The sequence below is a fragment of the Lonchura striata genome, chromosome 13 (assembly GCF_050655825.1).
Source record: "Lonchura striata isolate lonStrDom1 chromosome 13, ASM5065582v1, whole genome shotgun sequence".
In the NCBI taxonomy this organism is placed as follows: Eukaryota; Metazoa; Chordata; class Aves; order Passeriformes; family Estrildidae; genus Lonchura; species Lonchura striata.
In genome coordinates this window covers 10079456-10098679 of record NC_140715.1, presented here as the reverse complement: position 1 = coordinate 10098679, position 19224 = coordinate 10079456, and the positions used below count along the sequence as shown (strand labels likewise).

The following is a 19224-nucleotide window of genomic DNA, read 5'->3' as shown; positions in this document are numbered from 1 at the left end:
ATGATTATTCAAGTAAACTCACTAAATATGTAACTTTCAATTTTGCTTAAAGCTACATCAAGGAGCTCACCTCCATCTCCTAGGGGCCCTAGATTATTGCATAATTACTAGTGATAGTATTTGCAAGAACAAGGATATTGATAATTAAAAGCATACCCGACAGGACTCCAAGGAGTTATTGGCAGAACTCATTCTATTAATGCTTAAAAGAAAAATAGCTTAATGGCATAATTTCTAACCTTGAGCCATTTAGAATGTTTATATAATACTTGTTCGCAGACTAATCCAGCAGCAATTATTTGCACTTCCTTCTACCCCAGAGCAATGGGCAAAAGATCAGAGTTTGAACTTTCACAGGTATTTTCAAATGCAGTCAAACTACAGTTACGGATTTTGTATGTCTTCTTTTAATTCTCTTTTAGGAAATACAGAACTATTTTCCAGGGTGATAACACTGAGAAACAAACTCAGACTTTTGAAAGCCATACTAGCATTTTGAAACATTGAACAATTTTCTTTTCATCCAGATAGAGTCTAAGTAAAGGATATTGTAGTGGGAACACTGTAGGGGTCCAAATTACTTTAATGTGCAATGAATTCAAGTGGAAAAAAATTGTTCTTGACCGTTTTTTCCAAGACATTCAGCACATTAAGAACAACATTTATGAATTAACAATCCACAACCTGAACAGGAAGCACAGGGAGTCTAACTTATGTGGACACAGTGTGAGAGTAACCTGAAAATCCAGAATGTCAATATCCATCTCTTCAAACAGTTCAGCTATAAAAGGGTTTTTCCCACCATTGTCTTCATGTAAGGCATTTACTTTCTCTTAAGTCTGAAGCCACTAGAAGAGAGAATGACTAAGAGATGTGATCTTACAAAATACCTGAGATGAAACAGGAAGGACTCTGTGGTGGCAGTGGCTGGGCAGTGGATGTGCCCTGAATGGTGACAGTGCTGATCATTAAGAGACAATTCTCAGTGATGATGGGGTGAAGATGACCTGTAGTCATGTTCAGAAATCAAATTACAGCAGAACTCACAGTCCCGTACCTCCAAAGTTCTGCAGACTTAAGCACTCAAGGAGTTTAATGGTGCCATACTATTGACTTCTGGGTCTCCGAGAGTGCATGAATGCTTTCATGGCCACTCCCAGGACTCCATGTTAACACTGACCTTCATAGTCAATGTTAACATTTAAACAGAGGTTCCATCTTTTGATGCTAATGCTACTAGAGAAAACTAGAAATCTTGGCAGAAAGAGCCAAAAGTAATTAATTAAAGGAATTTGGTCTCCTGTTCTTCAGTCACACTTTTTAAAAATCTAAACAAATTGAAGAATCATCTCTATGGAATCTTACAGAACAATGCCCAGAGCAGGATCTAGCTGCTGAACACAACAATTTAATATAAAGTATTTGAGTATTTACTAGCTTATAGAAACATGTAATATTAAATTTCAAACAACATTCATACAAAAACCATATAACTATTATTTACTAGTTAGGAGTTCTGTTTTACCACCCTGTCACAGTAGCAAGACAGTAATTTCTTCTGTTAACTCCTGCTGAGAGCCAAAAATCTCATCTCTGTTTACAGTAGATCCAATTTTTGGTACTTGTTATAGTATCTGGAAGAAAAAAAAAAGTGATAAATAACTATCAATAAAGTGGTACATTCTCACAAGTAAAAGAAAGCTCAATGATCTAACCAGCTGTTCAGATGTTCACTAGATATATCCAATGCTAGCATTTCTGTGGAAGAATCTGGATTTTGCAGGTCTCATTTACCAGTGAGGAGAGAACAATAATTTTGAGTATATGTACATTTCTAATGAGAACTCCTTGAGCAGAGAATAAAACAACCAGCATAAACCACCCACCATAGTGGGGTCTAATTCCTGATACCAGGATCCCCTAGAAAAGGAGTAAGAAAACCAAACTTTTGCTCTCACAACACTACTTGCTGATTTGTGATTCACTTGCCCACCAAGTACAACCTGTCTTCTGTATTACCACAATTTGCCTGGGCACATGACCTAGCACAATCCCAGTTCTTTGATCTGCACAGAAGCGTCAGATGAGTGTCATTAATTAATACATACACACACACGTACAAGCACTTCCCTGCATTCTAGATGCTGCATATAACTGGTAATAAAGTAGAAAGACATTTGGACCTAAGAGACAGCAAATGAAAATTTTTGTGTATTCAGTATTTTTGAATACTGAACTGCCACATTTACGCAGTATCTCTGTATTGAATTAAAACAGAGTGACACACAACTTGCAGGAAACTTGTAGAACTACTTTAAACTTTGGAAGACACGTGCCATCCAGTGGTACACCAAGAAACTTCATGAGAGATGGGAAAGGGAGAGGCTTTTACCTCTGTGTTAAGTGATGAGACAGTTTTGTTCACAGTTCTTATTTTTATTCAACAAAAACCAAGGAAGTGAGTAAAGGAGTTTTCCCTATGTTAAGGGTTTCAGGAGAAAAGAACAGAAACCTTATGAGAAACTGGTAATTTTTGAAGAAAAATATTACTGATAACTTGAACTACTTTGGTGGAGGGGTGGTGGTGAATACCAAAGTTTAACTCAGGCTTACTCACCCTAGAAATAAAGCAACGAATAATATTAAAGTCTTAATTCTGAAGTAGCCTATGACTGTATTAATTCCCATGCTAAAGATACTTGGAGGAGAAAACGTTAGTGCTATTTTATTACAGTACTGTTGCACAAGAACACTATTAAGCCAGAGAGCTGAAGTTCCATGCATTTTTTTACTCTTTAGCCTTGTGATTTCTCCAAATATTCAGACTTTAAGAAAAAGCCAAACAACCTTTAAACACTCAACTAACCAGTTAGCATTTGTACAGTGTATCTACACTATATATACAGGAATATAGAACCAGGTCTACACCCCTTTACCTTCAGGCACTCCTTTGGGACAGCGGAACTTTTTAAATTTAACTGGAACTTGCTGGGGCCAGGAAGGCCTCGGGTCTGGTGACAGTCTAACGATGGAGCAGATTTCTTGTCTGTCACATTGAGGCTGAAAAGATTAATAAGATTTTATTCACACGACTACTCCCACTGAAGAAATGTTCTTTTAGCTTTCTTCTAGGGAAATTAGAGATTACATGCAGATTTCAAAGCATGTCACTAGAAAACATTTAAGGCTACTTGTGTACACTCAATATGCTATTGGAAAGGATGATGGAAAGCTTCAAAGCTTTAAACATTCTCTGTAGCAGTTTTGATACTCTAAGGATTAAATATACAGTACAGTAGAAATTAGAATGACAAAACTGGATTTAGAAAATGCAATAAAGTCAGAACCTTTAAAATATTCTTTTCTTCTGGACTCTGAGGAATAATTTCTTTTTCTGAGCTCAGAGATGCAGGAACAATTTCTTCTGAGTTTACAAATGGACCTGTGGTATTCAGGAACAGGTCTTCCCCAGGTGAGGCTTTACACACCGGTGACAAGCTAAGCTACAGTTCCATCAAAATACAAAATATATAGGTATAACTGCCCAGTTAAGTAACAGACAACAAGTCAGATTGGCTAATGCTTGTTGGCTCATGCAAAAGATATTCTATTGCTTAAAAAAAAAATATTTAGAGATTCACCAAGACACCGATGTTCTCTATTTATTAATCTAGTATGCACTAGCTCAAGTGTGAAGAGAAAGTGGCAGCACTGTACTACCCGTACAGCCAAAGAATTCAAACATTTAAATATCAATTTTGAATTAAAGAGTTTATGCAAGTACAGATCCTAGTACTGGTTTTACATTACATTTGTAAAAATACAAAACAAATTCCTAGATTGGATTTTTGAGTTTTTTAATTATCCAGAATTTATCCATTTGTTCTGAAATTTGCAGTGTAACATATATAGGCAGAAATGGAATGTGCCACAAGGAATGATTTCTTTGGTTTTAATCATTCAAAAAAAAAAAAAAAAAAGCCCCAAAACCCCAAAAAAACCCCATCAGATAGACACACTCACATCTAGCTCTAGAGGCTGAGCATTACCAGGATTTTTTAGGACTTTATTTTCCTCCATGATTAGCATGGTGGAAGTCATTGGCTAAACAAAAACAGAGAAGAACTCAGTATCAGTTTCAAAGTCTTTGCTGTTTATTATTACTCTTACAGTATTTTAAGAACTTTAAATACTGTATATATACAATACTTTTAAGAATACAATACTTAAAGAACTCAATTTAGAATTACTAGTAGTTCTTCAGATTTAAGTACTGAATTCCTGTCATTTAGAGTTGTTTTGTTTTTTTTTTGTCTTATACTCTCCAAAATTAAGACAAAGAAGTAGTTTACTGCAGCATGGACATTTCAAATGTGGCACTTCCTGCCACTTCTCCTATTTAATTGTAACTTTGGTCAAGATTCACAATTCCTGTTTCCATTCCATGCCAGTGTTAATCAGTGGGGCACAATGGGAATACTCACCACCACAGCATCCCTCGGTTTGGCTGCCAGAACTTCTACTGTCAATTCCTTTGAGCTGTCTGACATGTCTTCTGAGGCATCAAGCTGTGTAAATGATGATGAACCTTCTTCAAAGAGATTAAAGCTGCTTTCTTTTTTCTTCAGCCTTTTGGCTTTAGTTGTTTGATTATCATGCTAAATAAAAAACAATTACATTTTGTGTTGCAAAGTGAAACTCTGTAGCCTGATAAGCATTAAAAAAAAAAAAAAAAAAAAAAAGAGTCCCACTGTCATAGTCAAGCTCTACACAACCCATTTCAGTACCACTGACACAGCCAGTCTGAAAAACAGTGAGCTCGGGGACATCATGATTATTGCTCTCTCAAGAGGGAGAGGAGAGCTACGTCTTCACTCTGCCCTGGCTGCACACACCACTTTTACAAGTGTAGCAGGAACTACTATTCCTCTAGGTGGAGTTTTCCACCCATACAAGGAGGAAATCATTTGTGTTACAACCTTGCTGATTTATTAAGAATCTTTCACCTTGCTTTCCGGTCCTAATGGTGAAGAACAGCGCGTACCACTTTTTAGGTCTGGAGTTCTCTCTCCTGCAGCTGTTATTTTACAGAGTTTTTTCCCTGTGACAGATTTCCAACACATTAATTAACTTTGAGACAAAGACCACTAGAGCTACTCTCCACCCCATGTCTTACAGGATGGTTTCCAAAGAGGAATAATTCCAAAGCCACTCCTGTAAACACAATTCTTCCCTCCAATACAATCCTTATCTCCTTCTCCCCACCATCAGGACTGATTTACTCCTCTCCCATTCCGTATACAAGGCTACTTATTAAAATGATCACTCGGCTGGGCAAATACTGTGGGACCAGAGACCTGCACAATCACACGGACAGAATTGTATTGGTCACAGATCAGAACTGTAGTTACATCAGGGACTCAATGTATTTGTGAAGCTGATATGAAAAAAGCTCAAGTAAAGAGCATGACACAAGCAGTTGTTTTCCTGGGTAAGGTAAATAAAAAATGTCAATTTTCACTGAGCATCATGGGTGATTAAACGGAAAAATGCAGGGTCTGAGACTTTAGTTGGTTGGTTTTGTTTTCTTCTCCTAACACATTAATTAGAACCAAGTCTTATTTGCTAGGACAATTTTTCAATTTACACTTTCCCTTCTGGACACAACTAAGTTTAGTCTGTGTTGGAAGACAAATGGCACAGTCAAAGCCTGGTTTAGATACAGTGCAATCATTAAGTTCGGGTAGAATATTCTCTTCTCACAGCTTGTACAACTGCTTCAGGTCATATTTTACCTGCCAGCGTAGCTGAAACGTTTAATGCTGAAGAGCTTTTATAGTAACTTGATGGTCTCTTTCTAGAAAAGGAGAAACAGAAAAGAACAACTACCCTGAATGAATGTTAACATTAAAAAAAAAAAACGATTAATAAGAAAATCCTAGGAAAACACAGGTTGAGTGAAACAGGATAAATCTCATTTTAAGAAATATTGTTAAGGAGTTGCTTAATAATCCTTTACAGTTATTTGATAGTTTATGAAGTCACACATCTATCCTGAGGACTGTTGCAATTTAAGACCCACAGAAGAGTCACTAAATACTTAGCACTTCAGCATTCTAGGACAGAACACATTTAAGGAGGATGCAGGGGAAATTAGGTTCACAAGAAAATTCACAATCAATTGTGTAGAGATCTGTAACAGTAAGATCAATATGTATTATGAATGAAAATGTCTGCATAGAAGACTGGAAGGAGAAGCACAAGGGTTAAAAGAAATTATGCTGGTCCCAGAAAAACACTCATGCTCCTCAGGTTTTTATGTTAGGATCTGAAGGCATCTCTGTGACAAAGCCAACTATACAAGGCCCTTCTCTGTGAGAAAACCTCACCTCAGACAACTTGTCAGAGAAAAGCCACCACCCAACAACAGGTGAGTGGCAACAGGGTGCCAGCATAGCACACACACACACTCAACATGCACCATTCTACTTCCTGGCAGATGCATTCTGAGTAAGAAAACACCATCAAAAGGCAGTAACTAGCCCAGGATTATACCATAAAGTCAGCAGGATTCCAAAGCCAAGGAGCCCCCCATTTAAGTTGATGATTCCTAAAGAACATAAAAGACCTGCCCAAAAACTGATTTTTCTATGGGCAAGCACAGAATGTCAGACTTATTGAAGACTTGACAACAGGTACTCTTCACACTACTGCAGAGACAAGCCTGGCCAGACCCCTGAGCACACCCCTTTTGCTGTGACTGAATGAAATCTGACATAATTAATGCAATTGCATAAAAGCAACTTATTTAGGGATTTTGTAAATAAAATGTCAAATGTCTCTCCTTACATAAAATCCTTAACTGAATTCTTTTACATTGACTTCCCTACAGCTGCAAGGCCAAACTAGAAGCCTGTAACATAAACTCTTCCCTGACCAATTTCAAATTCCACCAATATTAGTGAGGACACAGGTAGCCGACACTCACAGAAGTGTTTGCATGAGTAGAGGCTTATTTGCACTAGCCTTTCTTTTAAGGACCTCTCAAAAGAGAAGAGTCTGAACATTTAGGTGCGTCAAAGAGTCTGCTGTAGTGATTACCTTCTAGTGCATCGCTCTGGAAAATCCTCTGGTACAGGTTCTAAAAAAAACCCAAAACATGAAAGCAAAACTTTAAATGAAAAAGCTGCCAGATTAGACCAGACAATTTTTTAGTGCAAACTAACTTACAAAGCACAATATTAGAAGCAAACACAAACCATTAGCAGGGAGCTACTCTGCATTATCAAACAGACTTCACATAAAATGATCATTACATATTTTATACAGGTTCCTCACATCAGAGTGAAATTTGTTTATGTTTATATCCTGAAGTATTGTAGGAAAGAATTACCTAATATTGCTGAAAGATTTGAGATCTGTGGTATCTTATCAATGGTCACTGCTTTGCTGGAGTCCAGGAGAGTAGAGTTCTTGTACTTGCCAAGGTCCACAGAGTAAAAATTGCATCTTTCTGGATCTAAAAAATATAAGTGCAGATTTCTTATGCTGAAATTCATTGAGTTATTAAATTTTTGACCAAACTGAAAGCAATCACATTTGCAGGACAGGAACTAAAAAGGAAAATTAAAGCACCATCTTGGCTCAAACAGCTGCAGAAAAGTTTGGAATGAATTTGGCTGAACACACATTTGTGGTTCATTCCCAATAACCAGCTTGTGTCAACAGTGAATACTTTAGGTTTAAAGTAGGATTCAAATTACACAAGGACCTGATTCATACCAGATTAGAGGACAGATACACCAATTCCATGTTAAGCACAGGTTTATAGCAAGGATGTGACCTGGTGAGTCACACCAAGGGAGGCCACAAGTCTTTCTATTGTAGACAGTCTCCCTGCATTTTATAAATCAAACAAACCTGAAAAAAAGTTGCCCAAAAGTCTCACCCAAATCATCATCTCTGAATGTTTCAGGAGATGAGTAAGTTTTCAGGCTGTCACTAGCAGCGCTATAATTTGCAGCTGAATCTTCATCTAAACACTCTATGAGAAAGGTGGAAACACCTGTGGGAAGAGTAATTTCTGTACCTAGAGAAAGAGACAAAAAATGTGGCTAAAAAATCTATCATCTTGTACAAACCATCAAGATTTCCTTATCTGAGTTTCATTCCTGTAATGAGTTAAAAATTGTCACTCATCATATAATAAGTCAAAATACAGTTAAAGAAACAAACAAAAGGCATCCTTTGTTTACTTCCATACATTACCATAAGCAAAGGCTCATGGCTCACGGCTCACAAGACATAGCTGAAGAATATAGCCTCTAGTAGGGCAATTCTTAAATAGGTCACAAGCTTTTGGAAATGCAGGTCTGAGTGAACTGAGAAACTCCTGTCCACAACTAGTTCTGTCAATGATAAAAGCAAGATCATGTGGCTTCCAACAGGCTGAGCTCAAGACTGTCTCAGGTGCTGTGGGTCTGTCTATGCTGCCTACAACTAATTGGTGCAAGTCCAGCCAGTGGTACCAAAACTTTCACTTTCTAATCACACAGTCAGAACCAGTACAACAACAACACAGTATAAGACCAGTACTTTTATAGAAATAAAATTATATCAGGAATTTTACATTCAGTTTATTATCAATAGCAAATATATTTAATAATATAATGTATTGCCATTATACTTACTTGAAGTCACTTCAGCATTTTTTAAACTTCCTTTACTTTCAAAGTTGATTATTTTGTAATCCTAAAATTAAAAGACCAATACAAACAACCTGAGAAAACTGAATGTAGACAAAGAAAGGCATTTAAATATCATCCTACACCAGGAAAAAACTCACTGTCTAGTACTTCACCACTTAAGCCTGCTATTCACAGCATAATTTGTAGCAGGATTTTTCATGCACATTAACAAATCTGCAAATTTACAGCTCTAAAATTCATGACAAATATCCAATCATTTGATCCTGCAATCTTTGCTGGATGAGACTGCAATTGAAGACAAACTGACATCAACTGAACTTAGGCACAACAGAGGTGGAGTAATGAACTTCACTGTCTTTAGATTTTTTTTTTCCAGACATCTAGTCCTCACTTTCAGAACCCTACATCATTTCTGTAAATACAAACTCTTTGTACTCATCTCTATACATCTATGATGTATAGGCAGTAGATTCTACAAAACTAGGCATTTTATAGAAAATGTAAATAATTGGTAGATTCTAAAGAAGAGCTAAGTTTTATACCAGTATCACCTGTGCCCTTTGCTGCAGCAGATTTCAGTTCAAACACATCTGGTTCACTATTCTCTTGTCATTGCAGTATTAACTGTCCTGTAACACTTCTGCACCACCACCTCCAATCACTTTGTTCCAGTTTTAATAACACAATAAAGAGCATCAGTGACATGTCAGAGGTCTGTGCCTGACATAGAAGTGAGCAATTCTCTAGAATCACAATCTACTGAGATCTCTTCCACACAACAATTCCTACAGCCTTGCCTCATCCAAGATAACTAGTATTGATGTTTTCTCATGCTATTAGTAATTCCAACAGTTTTTATTCTGTCCAAATACACAGAAAATGTAAACCAAAATTAGGACCAAGCCCAGATAGCTGGGCTCACAGAGGAAATTTTACCTGAATAGAAAAAGAATTTAATGTGTCACATTTCTCTGATTTGTCCTCCATCACTAGTAGATAAAAAGCAAGACTGCATTCTCACCTGAAGTGGTACACTGTTTTTTTCTGGTTCCTCATCTTTTATCTTGAAGTCTGTTGTTTCTCTGACAGTCACTTGATTGCTGCAGTTGAAGAACAGAACCAAGTTCAATCATAGAGCTACACTGCTTCAGACAAAAGCAACAACTCCAAAATGTCTTTATGGGGTGTCAGTAAATAATCTGACAAACATCAGTGCACTGATAACTCAGACTGCACTGCTCCAAGAGATATTTCACAAGACAAAACTATCTAATTTACTAGCAAGTCTTAACAATGGTGTGTTTGAATGAGTTCTAGCTGACCTTTGGTTGCATGAAGAGCTCTCTTCAGTATATTCAACATTTTCTTTAATCTTTGGTAAGTTTTTCCCACTGGGCTTTTTCTTCAGGCCTAGAGAATAAATATTTAGTTCAGTAATGGTAATTTCAACATCAGAATTTAATTATTATTTCTAATTTAGCTCTTCCTACCTTCTACATTGATAACACTTTTTGACCCTATTATCACAAACAATGTAAAATCTGAATTTGCTTTTTTCAGCAATATATCAAGACAAAATGAAAAGCAGACCTAAAGAAATACTTCTCATGTTTTAGAAACCTGTTTAAATGGAAAAAAACTCCACGACCTTGGAAGCAACCTTTACCTTGATTCAGTCATTTGAGTACATATCAGTTTTAAATGGTGTTTTTTAGGAGTATCAATGATTTCTACATAAACTGATCCTCACTGTATATAATCCCAAATGACATTAACAACACAATTAATCAGTAACCAGCTCACTGTATATAATCCCAAATAGCATTAACAACACAATTAAATATTAGCCAGCAAATTTCAGAAACATATTTTATGAGTCATTTAGCTTTGTGCTTTGCTTTCATTATCTAAGAGCTAGAAACAGTCAAACTTTCTAGTTACACTTTTATGACCATAAAGGAGCATCCATCCCCACACTAAAATCTGGGTCTGAGTCACTGCATTTCCCCAGGGCCACATAGAGCCCTTCGGCTGAAGCTTCCTGGGAATTCAGGACAAGATGATATATGGACAGGAGTCATCCTTTTCTTCTCTTTTTTTTTTTTCCAAGCATATGGAAGACCTCCAGGTGGCTGATTGTGCACAGGAGCATTAAATACATACAAGAGTAGGACCAGCAGAGCAGGAACAAGGCAATAACAAATGTTTGCTGCATCCCATCACAGCAAAGCTTTACTTTTAAATTACCAAGATCAAGACATCCCATGCTGGTGTTCCCCATGCTCTGTCAAGCTTCACTTGATTCCCATCCCTTCCCTTGAACCGCGTTTTTTTCCTTAACAGGTCTCAAATGCTTGTCTTGGTATCTGCTGCACTGCGTTCAACAACGAGGCAGCTCCTTTTGAGTAACGAATTCTTAAGATATTCTCTCAAATGTAAGCAAGGCTTTTGTCTTGCCATTTCTCGATGCTGCCTTACAACTCGACTAAATGGAGGGGAGGTGCTTTACAGAAGGAAAAATCCTTCTTCTTGCTACCGAGAAGTAACACTCCTGTTTCCAGAACAGCAGTGTGCTTTCTCCAAGCGGTGAAGGACACGGATAACAAGAAACCACCCACCAGCCTCTCACAGGACCCGCTGCGCTGGGCACGCGTGTGAAGAACAAACCTTTGGGGACCACCGAGGCCGCTACTGGTAAAAATCCTGGCATCATTACCCTGCCCAGCGTCTTTACCCACGAGAACACACCGCACAAAGCACAGCGCAGGGTCCTCCTTCCCCGACCTTTCCCGCCAATACCGGCCCAGCCTCCTGCACCCAGCCCCGCGGCCGCCCGGCACAGGCGCTTACAGGCGGGCTCGGGCCCGCGAGGCCCCGCGCTGCCGAAGAGGCGCCGCCGGCACATCTGGGAGCTGCCGGCCCGGCTGCCCGGCACAGCGGCCGCCCCCGGCAGAGGGGACGAGCGGCGCTTCTTCCTCTGCGGCTTCGCGGCGCGGGGGGCGCGGAGCCCGCGGCCCCGCTCCATCGCAGCCCGAGGCCAGCCCAGCCCGCCGCCGCCCGCGGCCCCTCCAGCGGCGCCGCCCCCGCAGCCCCGCCCGCATGCGCGGGGCGGCCGCGCGCGCCCCGCGTGAGGGAGCGGCCCGCGCGAGGCGCCGCTGCGGGCGGCGACGCCGTCAGCGGGTCCGGCGGAGCGGGGTTCGCCGACCTCGCAGGGAAAACACGGAGCAAATGAATCGTGCGTGTGATAATCCCTGTACACGTCCAACCCTCGTCCGATCCTGTGCCAGCGCCTTGCTGCCCTCACAGGGACAAAACTCCCGTATGAAAACGGAGCACATAAATCGTGTGTGTGATAATCACTGTACTGGTCTGACCCTGTGCCAGCGCCTTGCTGCCCTCACAGGGACAAAACTCCCTTATGAAAACGGAGCAAATAAATTGTGCGTGTGGTAATCCCAGTACAGGTCCAACACTCGTCCGATCCTGTGCCAGCGCCTTGCTGCCCTCACAGGGACAAAACTCCCTTATGAAAACGGAGCAAATAAATCGTGTGTGTGATAATCACTGTACAGGTCCAAGCCTCATCCGATCCTGTGCCAGCGCCTTGCTGCCCTCACAGGGACAAAACTCCCGTATGAAAATGGAGCACATAAATCGTGTTTGTGATAATCACTGTACTGGTCTGACCCTGTGCCAGCGCCTTGCTGCCCTCACAGGGACAAAACTCCCGTATGAAAATGGAGCACATAAATCGTGTGCGTGATAACTGGTCTGACCCTGTGCCAGCACCTTGCTGCCCTCACAGGGACAAAACTCCCGTATGAAAACGTAGCAAATAAATCGTGCGTGTGATAATCCCTGTACAGGTCCAACCCTCGTCCGATCCTATGCCAGCGCCTTGCTGCCCTCACAGGGACAAAACTCCCTTATGAAAACAGCAAATAAATCGTGTGTGTGGTAATCCCTGTACAAGTCCAACCCTCATCCGATCCTGTGCCAGCGCCTTGCTGCCCTCACAGGGACAAAACTCCCGTATGAAAACGGAGCACATAAATCGTGTGTGTGATAATCCTTGTACAGGTCCGACCCCGTGTTTCAGCTTCAGGTTGTAGAGAGGAGCAATCTCGTTGCGTCGTTCCCTGAAAAAACAGAGCGTAGAGGATCAGAATGGTTTGGGTTGAGGGAACCCCAGATTCAATCTCCTTCCACCCCCTGCCCCTGCCAGCCAGGGATGCCTTGTGCCACACCATGTTGTTCCAAACCCCATCCAACCTGGCTTTGGGCACTTCCAGGCGTTTCTGGATTTCCGAGTGAAGGCAAAGTGCACACAAAAACTGGACTAGAGCCCATATGCTTTGAAACTTTATTGGTTTAGACACAATCTGAAAAAATACTATGCATTCCCAATTGCAATTCATATTAAACAAGCATATACATGTGGTTATATTATTACGGATTTAAAATTAAAATCAAAACCATTACAGAAAGACTGCTGCATCTTCAGAGAACTTTGCATCAATTGGTTTTCATAGGAGATTGCTAAAATCAATCTCATGTCCCAATATGCTTTTGGTCACTATTTTATTTTACATAATTTCTTATTTTTACAACACGTTTAGTTTAGCCACACATTCCCAATGACTTCATACCAATGGTGAGGACAAAGTGCTGGAGGAAAAACAGATTTTATAAAAGAGCTTTTATTGTATGTCAGTCCACAAGAAATCTTATGAGCAGTTTTGAGAAAGGTGAAAATTTAGTTCTTTACAAAAGTTTCCATAGATGACTCTTTGATATACATGCTAATATACCAAAACTGAAAAAATCTTAATAACAGTTAGGATTCTTTTTTTACACAAATGTATATGTTAAATTTTACCCCCCTTCACTTTCAGTTGAAAATACAATAGGCAACACTTACCAAAATGCCTCATTCGTTGGCTGCTTTTACTTTGCTAAAATACATAACAAAAAGCTGAAATGAAGGGCTTAAAGGGACTCCAGATGCCTCAGAAAACATTTTTCTGTGGAAGAATTCAAGGGATTTAAAACTTTTTCACTTCTAGGCTACAGGCATCTAGATTTCTTTTCTGGAAAGCCTCATTGTTCCACAGGCACATAGGTGGTATAGAAACCACCAAATGTGTAAAATACTGAGAGCATCAATTCCAAGAAGAAACAATGGTTTAATTCTGATTTTTTTTCCCCTAAGTGAACTAAGGATACAAAAGGTAGACAATAGAATTTCCACTAAATAAAATGCTTTTTCAATTTTTTTCTAAGGCATCAAGAGGTCTTTAAGTCACCTATTACCATGCAAAAATAGTATATTCTTTCCCATTTTACATTCATCTTGTAGCATTTATTTACATATAGATCAGCAGTTTGTGCTTTTAACACATGTAAAACTAAAAAAAAAAAAAAAACAAAAAAAAAAACCTAAAAACAAAACGCTAAGTTATTTTTTCATTCCAGAGGTTATGGTCAGATTGTTTTGTTACACATGAGAATTTTATATTCATGGCAAAAATGAGATTGGACTTTACTGTTGCTGATAGATACTGACAAACAGATTGCAAAATGGTACTTTACCAATAAAAACTCACCATCTCTGTCTCACCTGATGTGCATCAAGCATTTTAACTTGCAAATGTGCCTTTCAGGACAGAATTTTTCAATGTATTTCCTGCCTACATGGGGTTAAAGACTCTGGTCTGGTTTCTGCTCACACTCTGTGCATTTTGGCAGAACAGATTTTTCTCTGTGCAATATATCAAGCAAAGAACATACAAAATATATAACTAAGTAAAGGCCTCTTCCTGAAAAATGTATTTTATTGTGTTTTTTTAAGTCTTTAGACTTATAAGACAGTCTTCCAGTGATTCCACAGGCATAGCACCAGGCCCAGGAAGAATCAAGAATGCAGTACTGCAACTGTAAAACTGACTGCAAAAAGAGTTGCCACTCTTTAGTATGAATAATTGAAACTAATTTTGTAATTAGTTATCTTAAGGTAAAAAAAAAACCCAAAAAACCAAACCAAACCAAAACAAAAAAACTCCCCAAAAAACCCCAAAAAACTGGTTATTGGACAGCCCTGGGGGTTTTTCCTTGGTGGCCACAAGTGTTTCAATTTAAGAAAGCTCAGTACAAAATAAATATGCCTGGAATTTGAAGAGAAGCAGGATTGAGCCCAGCTCATGCCTTATGCATGTCTCTTTTTCAAGTGTTAATTTCTTATATCGTTATGATTGTGGTGAGAGAGTGACCTGCAGAGGAAAAATCTCATTATACAAGTAAAAAAGAGAGCTTTTAGTTTATTTATATAATTTTTCACAAGTTCTGAAAGCATTCACACTTCTGGTGTGTCAAAACCCATCTCAGATTTTGCATCATCCAAGTGTGGCCACGTCTGCTTTTCTTTCCTATTATTTTGTTGTTCATACAATTGCCTCTAGTGCACCTGACATTTTGCATCAAATACCAAAAGAAGACTATAGATATATTATTCAGGGTCATATATGTAAAAATAACAGTCATCTAAGCTGTAAATAAACTCATACTTGGATCTTCTGTACTTATAGAGAGTTTGTCTCAAAAAATCTGAAATCACCTTAAGAGAAAAGTAAATGAAATTCAAATGGCAAAAAAAAGCCTCACTGAAAAATAGCTTGTCTCTACTTCCTTAGATGACTAGGGTTTGGGGTTTTAAATTTTAAAACTATTGCATTAAAACAGACAGGAAATTGTACTGAATTTAATTCTCCATTGCTTTGAAGGTTGTGTGTGTAATAACTGTCTTTTGGCTGATACAAAAAGGATATGAACTAAACTCCACCGCGATAAAAATCCTTCATGACTTGACCTAAAGAACCAGATTTTATGCAGTAATCCCTATCCTCCATTGACGTGGCACACACAGACTCCCCAGGGATGCTATTGCTGCACACATTGGTGAAAAATTATGATCCCATCAGATCTCAGCTATTTCTTTACTTGCTCTGGACTGATATGAGTCACTGCACTGAAATCAAATGAGGAATCGGATGCATAAAGGGATTCGGACAAATGCACATTTGATAAATCAAACTGTCACATTCTTTGAGTCATTATGTTACTGATATGGTTTCCTATGTATCATTTTATTCTGAAATCACTGCAATAAATCTGTCTTTGTAAAACACTAACTTATTAATTTATTTCATTTGGAAGCATGCAACAGAACTTCAGAGAGAAAATAAGATATTGTTTAGATTAAAAATTTAAAGTTTTAGCTTCAGAAGTCTACAGTGGATTCCACTTTAAGAGAGAAAATCAGTGTTCTTCCACTGTCCTAGCAAAGATCTAGCAGGCACAGCTCCATGCTAGCATGTACTAGTGCAACAAACATCAGCTAGTAAAATACACAGATATTTAGGACCCTGTTTAGCAGAAGAAGCTATCGACAGTCCAAGTATTCAAGCAACTGGACATGACAGTTTTCTCTTTGCCTTGTACCATGCTTTGTACCAAGAGGGAGCTCTGGAGTCTGTTCCTACTCCTTGTGTGACTTATCCCCTTTCTGATGACCACAGAAATGTAAGGTTTTATCCACACAACTTGCTGGTTATTCCAGAGAGGCCACTGGAGGTGATGCCAATGGGATTTGAAGCTTCCAGATGTCTGACCATAAGGATGTTCCCATGACAGGCCTTTCTGCCACCACATCCACTGTTCTGCCATACGGTGACACCTTGCACAGCGATGGCTAACACAGCCTTTAGCCCATCCCCATGAGTCTTTTGGGGCAGTATTCCTTCCCCTTCCATGGCCAGACAAAGGATGCACTCCACTGCTACATCTCAGGCTGGCCTTTTCCCAAACCTTTCCATTTTGCTAAGCCCCATCCAGAATCACAGCTTATTCCTTGTGCTCCATTTCTTTAGCGCTGTTTCTGAAAGGGAGTTAGTCCAGCTGGACTACACAGTATTAGCAGCATGTGAAGTAATAAATTAGGGATTGGGAGCATATGGATTATCGTGAACTCCCACCTAAAGCCACCACAGAGCCAGTGATGCTTTTGCAACCTTCTCCATTTGAGCAGTTCAGGTGTCCGTGGGTGCCCTGGACTGAAGGAGCCCTAATGCAAAATCTGCATACCATGGATAATCTGTGTTTGGATGAAAAGGAAATAGAGGGAATTCTGTGCTATTGCTTCCTACCCTATTCTTGTCATTTCCAAGTAACATGAATTCATTAGATGTAACATATTAGATGTAATAGGTCTATTAAGTACAGATAGTGGGAAATTCCTTCCTATTTCTGTTCTGGTTGTTAAGTCATCAATGATTAAATCAAATCAATGTCATTTATGTCCTGAAAAATATAAAAAACTATCATTTATTATATAGACCAATATCCAGCTTGAAGTTCCACATCAGAGAACATAGACTTTTACTTTCACCATCAGTCACTGATTATTTGAGGTAGACCACATTATTGAATTACTTATTATTTTAGTTTCTAATATATTAGGTTGTATATAATCAAATACCAATAGACATACCTGAAATTTTCCCTATTTTAACTAGAAATGTTTGTAGTTATTTATAAGATATGCTTCCATAATTTACTTGGTCATAGATTGAAATTTCTGCATATTTTGTGGCAATTTAGCATAGTTTTTAGTAGTGTCTTACTGTGTACCTAGAGTAAAAAAGAAATTGTATCACACCTGATGGCAAAAAGAAGGGAAAATATGGTTAGTGATGAAATGCTAGAAAAATGAAAGGCTCAAATGTAAGATTCAGATGCTTATCCATTTCAGCAGTGTCATTCTGGCTCTGTAGTTTTTGAGTATTATTCTAATATTGCTATGAAGTCCATTACTCAGAAGATTCTTCCTGTGATTTCAGATGGAGATGCTTGAATATAGGTCTTCTATTTGTTTTTTGAAGTAATCTCTCAGTTCTGGTCTCTTAGCCTTTAATGTTGGTGTCAACAAACCGTTTTGCACCGAGAACATATCAGAGTGAATATAAATGGCTTTGACCTAAAATATAAGAGAAATATGTTTATAGTAAAGGTTACAGGCATTACACTGAATAAACATTAACTTTTTTTTGCTGTGCTTCTCTCTGGCAGTGCCTCAAGTCCAGGGCACTCTTCTGCTGAGTCCCCAGGATTTCCATCCCCTGCCCACAGAAGGGAGCTCTCCAAGAGAATGAGCACATAAACTTCTTTTCTGTATGAAAGCAAGGCCAGAGCACTTCAAGGCAGCGCACCAGGGATAGAGTGATATTGTCACTGCAGTTTCACACAGCTGAAAGGCAGTGGGGGAGAGGGCCAAGGCAGGGAGTTGTGCTAGGAAACCTCAACTTAACCCCACTGCAAAAGTAAGCAGCATTGATTCAATATCTCAAAATTAGCATGAAGCTTTGCTGGCACAAAACATGCATAGGTGTACATTATGATCATCTTTAGCTAATTAAAACGATACAAATCTTTTAGCTGTTGCAAATGGCATTTCATAAGGCTGCCCTTGTTTGAGGCAGTGGCTCTGAGCACAGTGGGGAGCCTGGCAGCACAGATGGGAGTGAGCTTTTCCTTCCCATGCTGGTGTCGGAGAAAGCAGAAAACTGCTGCGTGACTGGTCAGAGCCCACCGATTTAAGATAAAATTCCCCAGCCATCTGCTGCTTTTGTGATTCCCCAAGCCAGACTGCTTTGCAGTTTGTTTGGCTGGGAGCTGCAGTGGTATAGGCTGCAAATCCATTTTCTATTCCTTAGATATGTGATTCATCTTTCCCTGCAAGCAGCATGGTCCAGGTCCTGCCCCCATGCAATCCTTCATAAATCAGTGTTTGTGCTATTAATGCTCCCCCATTTGCTGCATTAGTTTTCAGGTTCTGGAAGCTGATGCTTATAGAAGTCACACTTGTAATTCCCAAGACAGAAATCCAAGCTGCAGACAAGGACGGGGATGATAAAGAGTATCCCATAAACAGGGGATCCCATCCCACATGAGCATAGCCACAGAATCTGGCTCAAAGTCTTAAGATTACATATTGCAACAGAGATTAAGTTTTGAAGCCCTTTAATTTTGAAATTTGTATAATTTATTTTTTATTCTATTCTATTATTATTTTATCCCAACTTTTAGGAAGATGACAAAGGTTTCCTCACTACTTTATTAATTGAAACCTGCTGGTGGAATCGATTACTTGAGGATATTTCATACTGTGAAGGCCTTGGCAGAGGCAAACAAGACTTATTGGCACAGAAAATTATGTGCATTAAAAACTATGCTTTATATGGAATTATTTTAAAATAAATTTCTTTTAGGTGTTGTTTCATTTGCATAGATAACTGAGAAATTAAGAATAACAGGGTTATGTTTAATGATGCTTTTGTTCCACTCCAATATGGTGAATTACTCATTACAATTATCACCCAGAAACAGTCCTAACAAAAGCAAAAAAGCCCTTGCTAATTATATATAATGATAAAGATATTTGGCTTTTTCTACAGAAAAAAGC

At 39.0% G+C, this 19224-nt stretch overlaps 2 protein-coding genes across 13 annotated transcripts in view; both read right to left on the bottom strand.

Moving 5' to 3' along the window:
• Positions 1 to 388: 388 nt before the first annotated feature.
• MEIKIN (meiotic kinetochore factor) lies at positions 389 to 11779 on the bottom strand. Of its 7 annotated transcripts, none has more exons than XM_021549490.4 (14): positions 11559 to 11779; positions 10031 to 10118; positions 9730 to 9808; positions 8691 to 8751; positions 7949 to 8089; positions 7394 to 7519; positions 7102 to 7141; positions 5796 to 5857; positions 5007 to 5101; positions 4485 to 4658; positions 4024 to 4104; positions 3348 to 3503; positions 2937 to 3060; positions 389 to 1634 (listed from the first exon to the last, which is right to left on the bottom strand). In XM_021549490.4, exons 1-14 carry the CDS (start codon positions 11731 to 11733, stop codon positions 1588 to 1590), a joined length of 1449 nt encoding a protein of 482 aa, XP_021405165.4. In that variant the 5' UTR covers positions 11734 to 11779; the 3' UTR covers positions 389 to 1587. The 7 variants fall into 7 exon arrangements, with proteins under 7 accessions (XP_021405165.4, XP_085447365.1, XP_085447366.1 ...); XM_085591239.1 differs by lacking the exon at positions 11559 to 11779 and adding an exon at positions 11376 to 11479; XM_085591240.1 differs by lacking the exon at positions 7949 to 8089.
• Positions 11780 to 13057: 1278 nt separating this feature from the next.
• Positions 13058 to 19224, bottom strand: part of ACSL6 (acyl-CoA synthetase long chain family member 6) — a 57840-nt gene continuing 51673 nt past the window's right edge. For all 6 annotated transcript variants that reach the window (XM_031506013.3, XM_021549495.4, XM_021549494.4 and 3 more), the window contains one exon: positions 13058 to 17739. In XM_031506013.3, the coding sequence (XP_031361873.1) occupies positions 17599 to 17739 (141 nt within the window). In that variant the 3' untranslated portion in view covers positions 13058 to 17598. The remainder of the gene's footprint in view (positions 17740 to 19224) is intronic.